This window comes from Rana temporaria, chromosome 10, assembly GCF_905171775.1.
Source record: "Rana temporaria chromosome 10, aRanTem1.1, whole genome shotgun sequence".
NCBI lineage: Eukaryota > Metazoa > Chordata > Amphibia > Anura > Ranidae > Rana > Rana temporaria.
Genome location: NC_053498.1, coordinates 95,994,429 through 96,006,769, shown reverse-complemented (window position 1 = coordinate 96,006,769; position 12,341 = coordinate 95,994,429). Strand labels below are relative to the sequence as shown.

General features: G+C 44.1%; 1 protein-coding gene across 2 annotated transcripts in view; it reads left to right on the top strand.

Annotated features, from left to right (window-relative positions):
* PPP1R12C (protein phosphatase 1 regulatory subunit 12C) overlaps nucleotides 1-12,341 on the top strand; it is a 150,537-nt gene that overhangs the window by 112,062 nt on the left and 26,134 nt on the right. For both annotated transcript variants that reach the window (XM_040325759.1, XM_040325758.1), the window contains one exon: nucleotides 6,959-7,068. In XM_040325759.1, coding sequence (XP_040181693.1) covers nucleotides 6,959-7,068 — 110 coding nt within the window. The remainder of the gene's footprint in view (nucleotides 1-6,958; nucleotides 7,069-12,341) is intronic.

Here is a 12,341-nt window from a genome sequence, read left to right as displayed (position 1 = left end):
TCATATGTGAATACAGTCACGCCCCTTTGCCAGGACTTCACATGTGCGTATGCATGCACAGAACATCCCGGCGCACAGCCAGCTTATTTAAGCTGTGTATGCCAAGCTTGTAGTGCCTCCAGAAGGTAGCTGTGGGACACAGGCTCTGAACCAGGCATTTGCAGCAGTTCATTTCTCCTTACCCGGGTCACGTGAGTCACCAGGTGGTGCCTGGCAGGCTAAGGTGCTTGGCAGGATTGTTGCCTAGGGCAAGCCCTACTAAAGGGTCTCCCTTCTGAGGTGTTTAATACTACACCCAGGTACTCCTGTTTGTAGTAAATGTCTTCAAAAAAGTGCGGGACTATCACTTCAGGGAAGGGCACACCTATGTTGTCAGTAGCTCCTGATGAACCTAGTCATATCCATGGTGTTGTATACCCTGAAAGACCAGAGGCTTCAGGGCAATCTGAGCAGATGCGCCTAACTGGTATGGTGCCTACAGGCAACACTGCTGCTTCACCCTTAATCACCAAGGATGAACTGTCCTCGGCCCTAGCCAAGTTAGAGAACAGGATTGCTGGCATTATTGCCTCTATCACGCACGGTGGCAAGAAGTGTGACAGACCCCCGAGCCTCCTAGTTTGGAACAATAATGGGTTGAGGATGGGGAAGAGCTAAAGGTTTTGGATTCTGTGGAGGGCCTGGCAGATGAGTCTGTTTGTGAACAATCTGGACAAGAAGATATCCAGTTGGTGTCTGCCTCTCAGTCGCAGAGGCTTTTGATCCAGACTCTTGCCAAGATGATTCTGCCTTTAAGTTGCCTCTTGCAGAGGTTACTGAGCTCCCCTTGTCCTCTTTGGGGGTTCCTGAGGCCTCTTCTGGCCGCACAGGCTTTGCCCTTACACACACTGTTGGAACAGGCGGTGTATGTTGAATGGGAACATCCTGACAATTTTTGTTTCTCCTAAGAGGTTTTCCCTATTTATATCTCATAGATGAAAAGTTCATTAAAATGTGGAGCATGCCAGCTGTAGATGCAGCAGTCTCTTCCTTAAACAAGAACTTGACTTGTCCGATGGTTAATGCACAGGGCTTGAAAGACCCTGTTGACCAGAAACTGGGGTCTTTTTTAAAGACTTCCCTTTTTTTTGGCCAGTTCAGCTATTCAGCCAGCTGCTGCAGCAATTGATATCTGCCAGTCCGTTAAGGATCAAATCAGATGGCCTGACAGGCCTAACCAGGAGGATGATCTTGCTAAAAATAAGAGATATTCCTTGAGCGCTGTGTTTTGCTATTGATGCCTTTAAAGCAGGGGTGCCCAACCTTTTGAAGAGCGAGGGCCACATAAGCAACTTGATAACTGGTCGCAGGTCACAATAAGTGGCACGGACGGAAGACAGGTCGTGTCTGCTCAGTATATGCAGAGCGGACATAAACACATCCCACTCTACTGTGTGCCCTCCCCTCCCATCCAATCCAACCAGATGGAAGGGGATGGATCCCCTTCTGTTTTTCTTTAGTGGGTATTGGATTGGAGGTAGGTGGATGCAAATGAACACAAGTCGTTTACATCTGCCGCTCCATAGAGATAAATTAAGGGTCTGTGTGGGTTGAACCAATCACATGAAATGGGCGTGAGGCTGCTTTCACACTGCTGTGCTCCGGTTTGCCTGCACTCCAGTTGCAGCGCAGTGGACACGTGGCTTTCCTGGATTAGCTGCACTTTGCCATCGATATCTATTATATCCTGCAGGTGTGGCACACTTTCTGAAAGCACACCAAACCCACAGGTAATTACAGAAGTCTATGACTCACTGCAGGTAAGCCAAAGGTGCACTGCGCTGCACCTGTGGATTAGCTCAAATGCAGCCCAGTAACCACTGCAGAACAGATACGCCCAAATATACACAGTTTTTAGTAATAAATTTACCTTTTAATAAGTCTTCCATTCAGGTATCCCGTGCTGTTGCTGTCCCAGGCAGATGGCATTTGGTATCACTCTGCTTGTGACAGAAGCCGGCACTATACAGGAAGCATATGCTTATGTGGCTCTGCTCCCTCTGCAGCCGTTTGCCTCCTCTACCGCTGGCTTAATTCAGAACACTGATGCTCTGAGATGATAGGCCAGCGATCTGAGCTTGTGAACCTGCTATCCCAAAGCAGGTCGCTGGCCACATCAGAGGGCTCCGTGGGCCACGTGTGGCCACCCCTGCCTTAAAGGATTCTATACAGCAGGTTTCTTGTTTGGCTCTCTTGTCTGTACATATGTGCAGACTTTGTGGCTTAAAGGGTCACTAAAGGAAAAAAAAAAAATTCGCTGAAATTACTGTTTACAGGGTATAGAGACATAGTTAACCGATTCCTTTTAAAAATGATTACAAATAGATAAAAACCAATCATATAATGTACCTACAGTTTAGTTTTGTTTTTGCTGTTTCCTGGTTCTCTGATGTACAGAGACAAAGAGCCAATAGAGGGCAGTGATGGTTTGGAAAACAAAACTGGATTGGTGCTGAGTTTTAGACACACAGTAATTGCACCTCCTTGATTAGTCACCACAGTGAGAAATCTCCCAGTACTGTGGTGATCAGGAAACAGACAACCAGGAAGTGTCCAGAACAGAGAGGAATTACAGCAACATCAAAGCAAAAATGAACAATGAGGACATGAAACCAGGATTGCAGTAAGGTAAAGGAAGCTATTTAGCTAAAAAAAAAAAAAAATTCCTTTAGTGACCCTTTAACCACTCCCCCCCCCCCCCCCCCCTGGCGTATAGCATATGACATCCAGCAGGATAAGCCACAATCACAGGTACGGTCTTGCGGTGGATCAGTCTCACACAGCGCACACAGCTTACCAGCTCCCCCCGGGGATGCCCAAACTGGACCACCAGGGATGACCACAATGGGTGGATGACCAGGGATGCCAGTAAGTACCCGTCCATCTTGCCAGTCAGTGCCAACTATTGCTTGCCAGTGCTGCCTCATCAGTGCCCACCAGTGCCGCATCAAACTTACTTACACAATTTTATAAAGGAAACAATTTTTTTGTGCAAAAAAAAAAAAACCCCCGGTAGTGATGAAATACCATCAAGCTCTATTTGTGGGAACAAAAAATAAATTTGGTTACAGTGCAGCAATGGTCGCACAATTGTCATTCAAAGTGTGACCGTGCTGAAAGCTGAAAATTGGCCTGGGCAGGAAGGGGGTGTAAGTGCCCGGTATTGAAGTGGTTAAGAAATGGTCAGCCGAGCTTCCTTGTAAGAAGTTATTGGCAGGTTTCCCCTTTCATGGGGAACGTTTGGTAATTATTTTGAACAAATGCATCCAAAAGATTTCCGGAGGGAAGAGTTCTCTACTTCCGGTGAAGAGAAGCACCAGGTGTCTCAGTGCCAAGGTGGTTCTGCCACCAACGGGGCACTAGAGTCACGGGCAAGCTGCCAGGCCCAGAAAAATCCCTGGGTCCAAAGCTCTTCTAAACTCTGCATCAAGCCCTCCTTTTGAGGGGATGCCTCCACTATATGAGGTTGGGGGTAAGGCTGCTGCACTTTTCGGACATTTGGCGTACAGTGGTTCAGGACGAGTGGGTCACCTCTACCATATCCCGTGGTTAAAAGCTGGAGTAACGGGGAGTTCCCCCTCAGGTTTCTAAGATCCAGTATTCCATTGGATCCTCCAAAAATGAACTTGCTGTTTCAGGCACTACATCATTTAGTGCATCAAGGAGTGATTGTACAGGTTCCTGTATTCAAAAGGGGTGCAGGGTTTTATCCAAACCTGTTTTTCGGTTCAGAAACCAAACGGGGACACAAGGCCCATTTTGGATCTAAGATTCCTGAACCAGTATCTGCTAATCCAGTCCTTTGGGATGGAGTCTGTCCACTCAGTTGTAGCCTCGCTCCTGATAGGCTATTTACCTATCTTTCAGCCTCTTTAGAGGTTCCCGTGGTTTGCAATAGAGGAACGGTCCTATACAGTTTGTGGCTCTGCCCTTCGGGCTTGCTACAGCTCCCCTGGTGTTCACAAAGATCCTAGCACCAGTCTTTTTTAAGTGCCCAAGGGATCTTGGCGCTCTGGTATCTGGATGACTTCCTGCCCATAGATCACTCACTACAAGCTCTAGAACAGAACATAATCTGCACAGTGCAGTATTTGGAGAGCTTAGGCTGGGTCATAAATACCGAAAAGTCAGCCTTGAGACCAGATCAAAGTTTGAAGAATTTAAGTCTGATCCTAGATACAGTCCAAACAAGGGTATTTTTGACACCCGTAAGGATCTGTGCCCTGAAGGTTCAGGTGCATCAGATAAGGGGCACTAGACAACCCTCCATTCTGCTCTGTATGAGTCTTCTAGGAAGGATGTGTCCTCCATGGCAGTGCCCTATGCCCAGTTCCATTCTAGGCTTATACAACAAGACATCTTGTTGGCTTGGAACAGGAGAGGACAAGCCCTGGATTATCATCTCCTTAGGCATGCTTAAGCCTAAACTGGTGGTTGCAGTATTGGAACCTGCGAAAGGGAAGATCCTTTCTCCCGGTAACTTGTAGAGTACTGACCACAGATACCAGTTGCTAAGGCTGGGGAGCGACCCTAGAGGGTTCACAGCTATGGGGAAATTGTCACGGACAGAACAGATCCTGCCCATCAACGTCCTGGAGTTGCGGGCAGTACGCCTGGCCCTATGGTCCTGGACAGTGGAGCTTCAGGACTGCCCTATGAGGGTTCAATCCTGCAGTGGCCTATATAAACCATTAAGGCGGTACCAGGAGTCATTCAGCTCTGAAGGAGGTGAACCACATACTAGCCTGGGCAGAGGGCCATGTGCCGATTCTATCCAGAGTAGAGAACTGGAAGGCAGATTATCTCAGCCACCAGCAGATCTGCCTGGGGGAATGGTCCCTGCACCCATGGATGTACCAGGAAATTTGCCAGCATTGGGGATGGCCAGAGGTCGATCTATTGGCATCCAGGTTCAACAAGCTACAGCAGTTTGTGTCCTCTGGCAATCGGAGTAGATGCTCTGGTGGTTCCATGGAGCCAGTACTACCTGGTTTATGCTTTCCTCCGATTCCTCGCCTTCCACATTTGTTGCGCAGGATTTGGAGAGAGGGTTCCAGTCATTCCAGTGGCACCAGCCTGGCCCAGAAGTCCCTGGTCCCCGGAGATTGTGAGACTGACAATAGACAGGCCATGGACACTTCCACGTCGCCCTGATCTACTGCATCAAGGTACTATATTCCTTGTATTGCTTGGTGTGAAGCCAGAAATTGGCGTCCTCGGAAATACGTGATTGGGAGAATTCTCTTTTCTACAGTCGGCTGTGGAAACCAGATTAGTTTTGAGTTCAATAACAGGTCAGATTTCGGCCCTGTCCGTATTCTTCCAAAGGCCTTTAGCCTCCCATTCGCTGGTCAGAACATTTACGCAGGGGGCAACTTGTTTGCTTCCCCCCATAAAGTCACCTATTTGTTTTTGGGACTTGAACATGGTGCTGGTGTTGCAGAAACAACCATTTGAGCCCATCAAGGAAATTCCATTAGCCTTGCTGTCACGCAAGCTAGCCTTCATGATGGCCATCACCTCAGCTAGAAGTGTGTCTGAGTTGGCAGGCCTGTCTTGCAGGGAACCATACTTGATCCTTCACCACGACAAGGTTTCATCCTTTTTTACCAAAAGTGGTGTCAGCATTTCATTTAAATCGGGACATTATTTTGCCTTTTTTCTTTTCTCTTCGCCTCGTTTGGCAGAATAGACAACTGCATTCCTTGGATGTTGTCTGGGCAGTCAAGGTTTATTTGTCTAGATCTGCCGTGATTTTGTTTTACCAAAAGGTCTCAAGAAGGGCAGGCAACTTCCAAAGCTTCCATTGACAATTGGGTCTGTCAATTGGTCATTCAGGCCTATGGTCTGAAATGTAAAGCTCCTCCCTTTAGGGTGAGAGCTCATTCTACCAGGGGTGTAGGAACCTCCTTGGCTTTTCGCCATCGAGTATCTGTGGCTCAGATTTGTAAGGCTGCTACCTAGTCTACAGTTCATACATTCACAAAATGTTATCAAGTGGATGTTCGAGCAGCCAAGGAGTTCGGCTGCAGTGTACTGTGGGCTGTCGTATAAGGTCTGATGGCTATTGTTTGGCAGGGTGTCGCCCTCCCCTCAAGGCTTTTGCTCTGGGACGTCCCAGTAGGTAAGGAATATAGGCTTAAAGGGTCACTAAAGGAATTTTTTTTTTTTTAGCTCAAAAGCTTCCTTTACCTTACTGCAGTCCTGGTTTCATGTCCTCATTGTTCGTTTTTGCTCTGATGTTGCTGTAATTCTCCTCTGTTTTGGACACTTCCTGGTTGTCTGTTTCCTGATCACCACAGTACTGGGAGATTTTAGTTTCATTTTCAAACCAATACTGCACTATGGCACTGTCCAGCACAGATACAGCATAACATGCTAAAACGAAACTAAATGCAAAAACGAAACTAAAAAACTACAGGTTCATTATATGATTGATTTTTATCTATTTTTAATCGTTTTTAAAAGGAATCAGTTAACTATTATGTCTCTATACCCTGTAAACGGTCATTTCAGCAAAAAAAAATGTTTCCTTTAGTGACCCTTTAACTGTGTCCCATGATGTATGAAAAAGAAAATAGGATTTTTTTCGTCATACTTGTAAAATCCTTTTCTTTGAATAAATCATGGCACACGGATCTCTCCCCTCTTTGAGGATTCAGTGCTTGCTTAAAAAACTGATGTACTTCCTGTATGGGAGGGGTTATATAGGGGATCACTTCCTGTCTAAGACTTTGTCTACCAGTGTCCATTCACCTAGAGATGGCGTGTAACCCAGTAGGTAATGACTATTAGCCTAACTCTGTGTCTCATGATTTACTAAAAAAAAGAATTTTACAGGTAACTATGATGAAAAAATCCTATATTCTACTCCGTGTGTGCTTAACAACATATTTTCTATTTATTTTTAATACAATAGAACCTGAAGCAGTTACCAAAGATAACTCTGAAATGGAAATCTCAAACCACTTGACTTTGTCAAGAGACAGAAGAAAATGGCGGAGGGAGCATCGAACTGCAAACACAGGGGTATGGTGTTAAGTATACATTTAAGGATGGTTACAGATAATCTGGATCGTAAAATTACCGATTTTGTTTAATTTTCAAGTTCAAGTGACTTAATTTTTCTCTGTTGGCTTGCTTAATTGGTAGAAATTAGAGGCGCTTCTTGCCTAACACGAGATGGCAGAAACTACTACTTGTACAGGTTTTTGTGTAAAATGCTCACCAGACTCTGATGTCAACTCTTGACGTTTTTTGTACACTCCTCTATGAACATGTCTTTAATTTGTGTTCGTGGTGGTCTTGGCATGAATTGCCCTTTTCAAATCCCATTAGAATGGGATTCAAATCAGGGAAAAACATTACAATAGAATTCATGCTCTTATTTGTAGACTGACTATAGCCTTCAATTTCCCTAATGTGCTTTGGATCATTATTGTGTTTAAGAATCCATTTCCAGTTGAACTATCCAACAGATGACCTTTAAAAGACTTCATAGTTGCCTTGAATACTGCAAGCTACCCAGGCCCGAAGCAGCATAGCAGTCCCAGACCATAACATTTTCACCACAATGGTGTATGTGTTTTTTTTTTCCTTTTTAAATACTGTCTATGGTTTGCACCAAATGTGACCATGTGACTCCTTTCATTTCTTTCCACAGTACCATAGGCAAAAGCTATGTGCGGTCCAAATTCCCCGTACTGCCCAGGCTGTGTTGGAACCCACCTACCCCACAGTGCTGCTTGCCTCCCACCTCTTCACCCCAGCACTGATGCGGGGGATGTTTCAGGGTGGACAGCAGGGGAAGGGGCTAGTAAATATGTAATTTACTGGCTTCTTTCTTTTCTAACTGAATTCACTCGCTCACTGTGTTCATTTATAACTGAAGCATAGTAAAGTGTTTTTCACTATGCTTCCATTTTGTTAATTAAAAAGTAAGCCGCTCAGCAGGGAGCACGTTCCATTCATTGTCCCCGTGCAGCTGTGGCTGTAGAGAAAGGCATGTGTGTTTGGGCACACCCTAATGCAATAGGCTGCTCACACCTGACAGTACATTATTCCAATAGGCCAAGTATTGGAGCAATTGATGGTGCCATTGTGTAATGACCGATGAATTGTTCAATGGATATCGGTTTTTGACATATACCTAGTGCAAAAAGTTTAGACGGGAAACACATTAACCTTTCAATTTATCGTTTGTTCCGCAGGAAATTTCCAAACTTGTCCTTTTGGTGGTTTTTTTTTTGGCTCAAAAACATCCCAACTGAGTACCGATTTGTGCCCACTAACTGGTCAAAAAACAAATTGTCTAAATGACCGAAAACATTTTTGTATAGTATATGGCCAGCATATACACATGCAGACTGTGTCTGTTTTTCATCCACTTGTTGACGGATGAAAACTAGACATTTCTATGGAATACTAGGCATTTCTATGGAAAAACTGACGTAAACAGATCATCCATTTACATCAGTTTACATCTGCATCTGTCAACATCATCTGTTTTTTGACAATCCCTATTTTTCTTCCATCCAAAAAAAAATTTATTTTTTTTTTCTTTGCAAAGACACGACTGAACTGATGAAATGAATGAACCACATGTGTGAAAGGGGCACAAGGAGCTTTTGGGCTGAATTTGCTGGGCCTGCCAGTCACAGAAAAAATAGCAGTCATTTAAAATATGCACCACTTGTAGAATTTCCCTTTGCAGACTCCTAGGCATTCATCTACATAAATGGTAAAGTTCATCAGTAGTGGGTAAAGGACAATCCAAAGTCCACCACAAGATAATTTCAGATAAGAATGGATAGAATAGCCACCTCCAGCACCCAACAATACTGACTCTTGCCATCAGTGTAAAGGGTACACACAATAAATGTATTGGGTAATTACACCAATGATCCTCCTGCACAGATCGATACACTCCACTGAGATTATACTGATCCTCTTCCCATTAGTCAAGAGCTCAGAAACTGCTTCCATTCAATTTGGGTTTCAACCAATAAACTCCAGCATCCACATTAATGTAAAAGAAAGGAACGCTCATTGCGCAGGAATCCAAATAAACAGTTTATTTGATAAAAAAAGCTAATACATTCGCATGTTAAAAGGTACTGGTAGGCATATGGGAACGACCAGTGTTTCCAACCAACAAGATGACCACCGTGTCCCGCCATACGTCTTTGCTCCAGCCAGCGTTTTGTCATGAAAATGCGTCATCGGGGGTGTGATTAGAGCGTGTGATACTTCTAATTATACAGGACGGGCTAACTTGCACACCGGAAACTTGATGCGTTCCACAGACAAGAAATTACAACCAAACAGCGGTCAAAATAAAGACAGTGTTAATTTCAACCCCAAAAGGTTAGGTATAGATGGATGGACTTGGGAAGCCGTGACATCTTGTGGCTGAAAAAAAAGTATTGCACCAACAGAGGATATGAAGAAATTTTAATGCATATCAATCAAAAAGATTTACCTTTTGAAAAGTAACCACATATATCTGCACACATATAGACCTCCTCAACACTTGCAATGCTAAATAACAGGATTAATTGGAGCACATTAATACAGTTCATTATTGATAAAGGAATTGATAGCCTATTGAATATTTATTGAATGAACATTTGGGCTTGATGGATCCACCTTGTTTCTAATCTGGAGACCTCCCTCTCCAATAGCTGGAAAACTTGGCGATTCCCAGAAAGGTTGTACCTTCAAGATTACAATCATGCTTCAAAGCATAGTGTTTGGCAAGACAATGCTTAGGGAAACGCCTCTTTATATTGGCAACATGCTCACCCAGTCTAGTTTGCAACATGCGTACAGTGCGCCCTATGTACTGAAGCCCACAGGAGCACCAAGCAATGTATACAGCATTCTTGGTAGAGCGCGTAATGAAGGGTTTAATAGGAAATGTTTCCTGAGTCTAGGTGGACTGAAAGGACTCCGTTCTCCTACTTATTGCCATTTAGTTTGCAAATTGGACATTTACTACAAGGGAAGAAGCCTCCCATGTTCTGGAAAAAAAGAAAGTTGTATCGGAGGGTCCACAGCATTAGGGGATATCTGTAATTTTAATGGAGGTACTGCTCTATAATCCACTCAAGGCATGTCCGGTATGTTTGATCCCAAAACTCTATCGCCCTGTAAAACCTTTCACCACCTTTGCATGATTTTCTTAATTTCATAGGGCTGGTTTGAGTAGGTAGTGACAAAAGATAATTTGAAACGGTCATCCTGACTGCTAGGTTTGAGAATCAGTAAATCCATCCCTATTTCTATCCAGTGCTGATTTAAAGGCTCCTTCCAGCTCATTGGCATCATAGCCTTTTTCTAAAAATCTTTGAGTATGGAGGCCTCCTGCACAAAATCATCCTGATTTGTGCAATTCCTCATCAACCTCAAAAATTGGCTCTTGGATAGATTTTAACCAGGATTTGTGATGGCAACTCCTGAAATCAATGTAGCCATTTCGGTCTTTTTCCTTGAAGTAGGTTGATGTAACTACTACACCCTCTACAACCCTAATCCTAAAATCAAGAAAATGTATATCGGACTTACTGGCTTCATGTGTAAGGGAAATACCCCAGTTAATCTTCAGCCCAGCTATAAATTATTCAAAGGGATTCAAAATCACCATCCCATAGTAGAAGGATGTCTATATATCTTTTACAGAATACCAGTTCCGATCTGGATTCCTGATGGACGACATGCTCCTCCTATTTAGCCGTAAAGAGGTTGGCAAATTTAGCCCCCATGGCCACACCTCTATTCTGCACATAGTAAGAACCATCGTACCAGAAATGTGTTCCATAGCATAATCCAAGAGGCTCAGGATAAAAATCCTCTGCATATCATGAAGAGTATCTGCCTTCAAAAAATGCTCCACTGCTTCTCTGCCATGTTGGTGTGAAATGACTGTATATAATGACGAGACATTTGCAGTGGTGAAAATATAGCTGTCCTTCTATTCCACAAGCTTAAGTGCATTAATAACCTGTGTGGAGTCCCTCAAATAGGATGGAGTATTGATCACCAAAGGTTGCAGGCTATGATTTATGTATTTGCCCACCCTGGAAGTAACCAAATCTATGCCACGAACGATGGGCCTCCCAGTGGGGCAAACCGGATCCTTGTGTACCTTTTTTTAGGTACATGTCATTTCGTTCTTTAAGAAGCTCCAAGCCCTTTTTAAAAATGAACTCTCGCCTATTTTTGACCTGTAGTAACTGCAAATCATTGTTGACCAAATCTCTGAAAACAGAGATTGAAGGGGCCAAATGACCGGGGGGGGGGGGGTGAACAATGAGGCATTTTGATAAACTAGCATTCCTCAGATCAGCCGAAACTGCCATATTAGAACAATAAGGATTTGAAATCATGTAGCACAAATTATTGACTGAGCCCCAGGAAGATGACCAACTGGACCACCTCTTCCAACATAGTTAAAATCGGAAGAGTGATTCTGTTGCCACCAATTACCTCCTGAGGGGGTCCTCAGAGAATATCCATTCTGCGATTGGTATTTGGGAATCCAGTTATCAGGGTGCTCAGTCATATAGCTGTCATCCCTATGGGCAGATATTTCTGCCTGATCTGCATTTTTTTTATTAATTTGGATCAGGGGTCCCACCACTTTTCAGTACAAGGGCCCCAATCAGAGCCCCCCTTTATTTCTGTGGGGGGGCCCCAATCGGAGCCCTCTCATTTCTGGGGCCCCATCAGCGCTGCCCCCTCCCTTTTTTCTGTGATCCTATCAAAGCTGCCCTCACCTTTTTTCAGGGGCCCTATCGGCTCCCCCTGAAAAGCTAAGGCTGTGTGCACATCGGTTGCAGGCCAGATAAATTCTTTTTCATGTACATTGCTTTTATCTGTAGGCGTTTGGAGAATCAATCTAATGTTTTCTTATTATACAGGATTTAAATAGCGCCAACAGTTTTCGCAGCACTTTACAACTTGAGGGTAGACAGTACAACTACAATACACTTTAATACAGTAGGAATCTGAGAGCTTACAATCTAAGAGGGAAGTGCAAGAGATAATAACTGGGGGGAATGTGCTGATGGAGAAAATGTTTGTAAGGTCGGGGCTGGATAGGCTTCTCTGAAGAGATGTGTTTTCAGGGATCGTCTGAAAGTGAACAAAGTAGGAGATAGTTGGACATATTGGGGTAGAGCATTCCAGAAGAAAAAATCTAAACTAAAATACTGTGGCTGCATAAGTGTGTAGCGGTATTCAAACTGATGTTAAATAGGAGTCGGTACACACCTGCCATCATTAAGTGCCTCTGATTAACA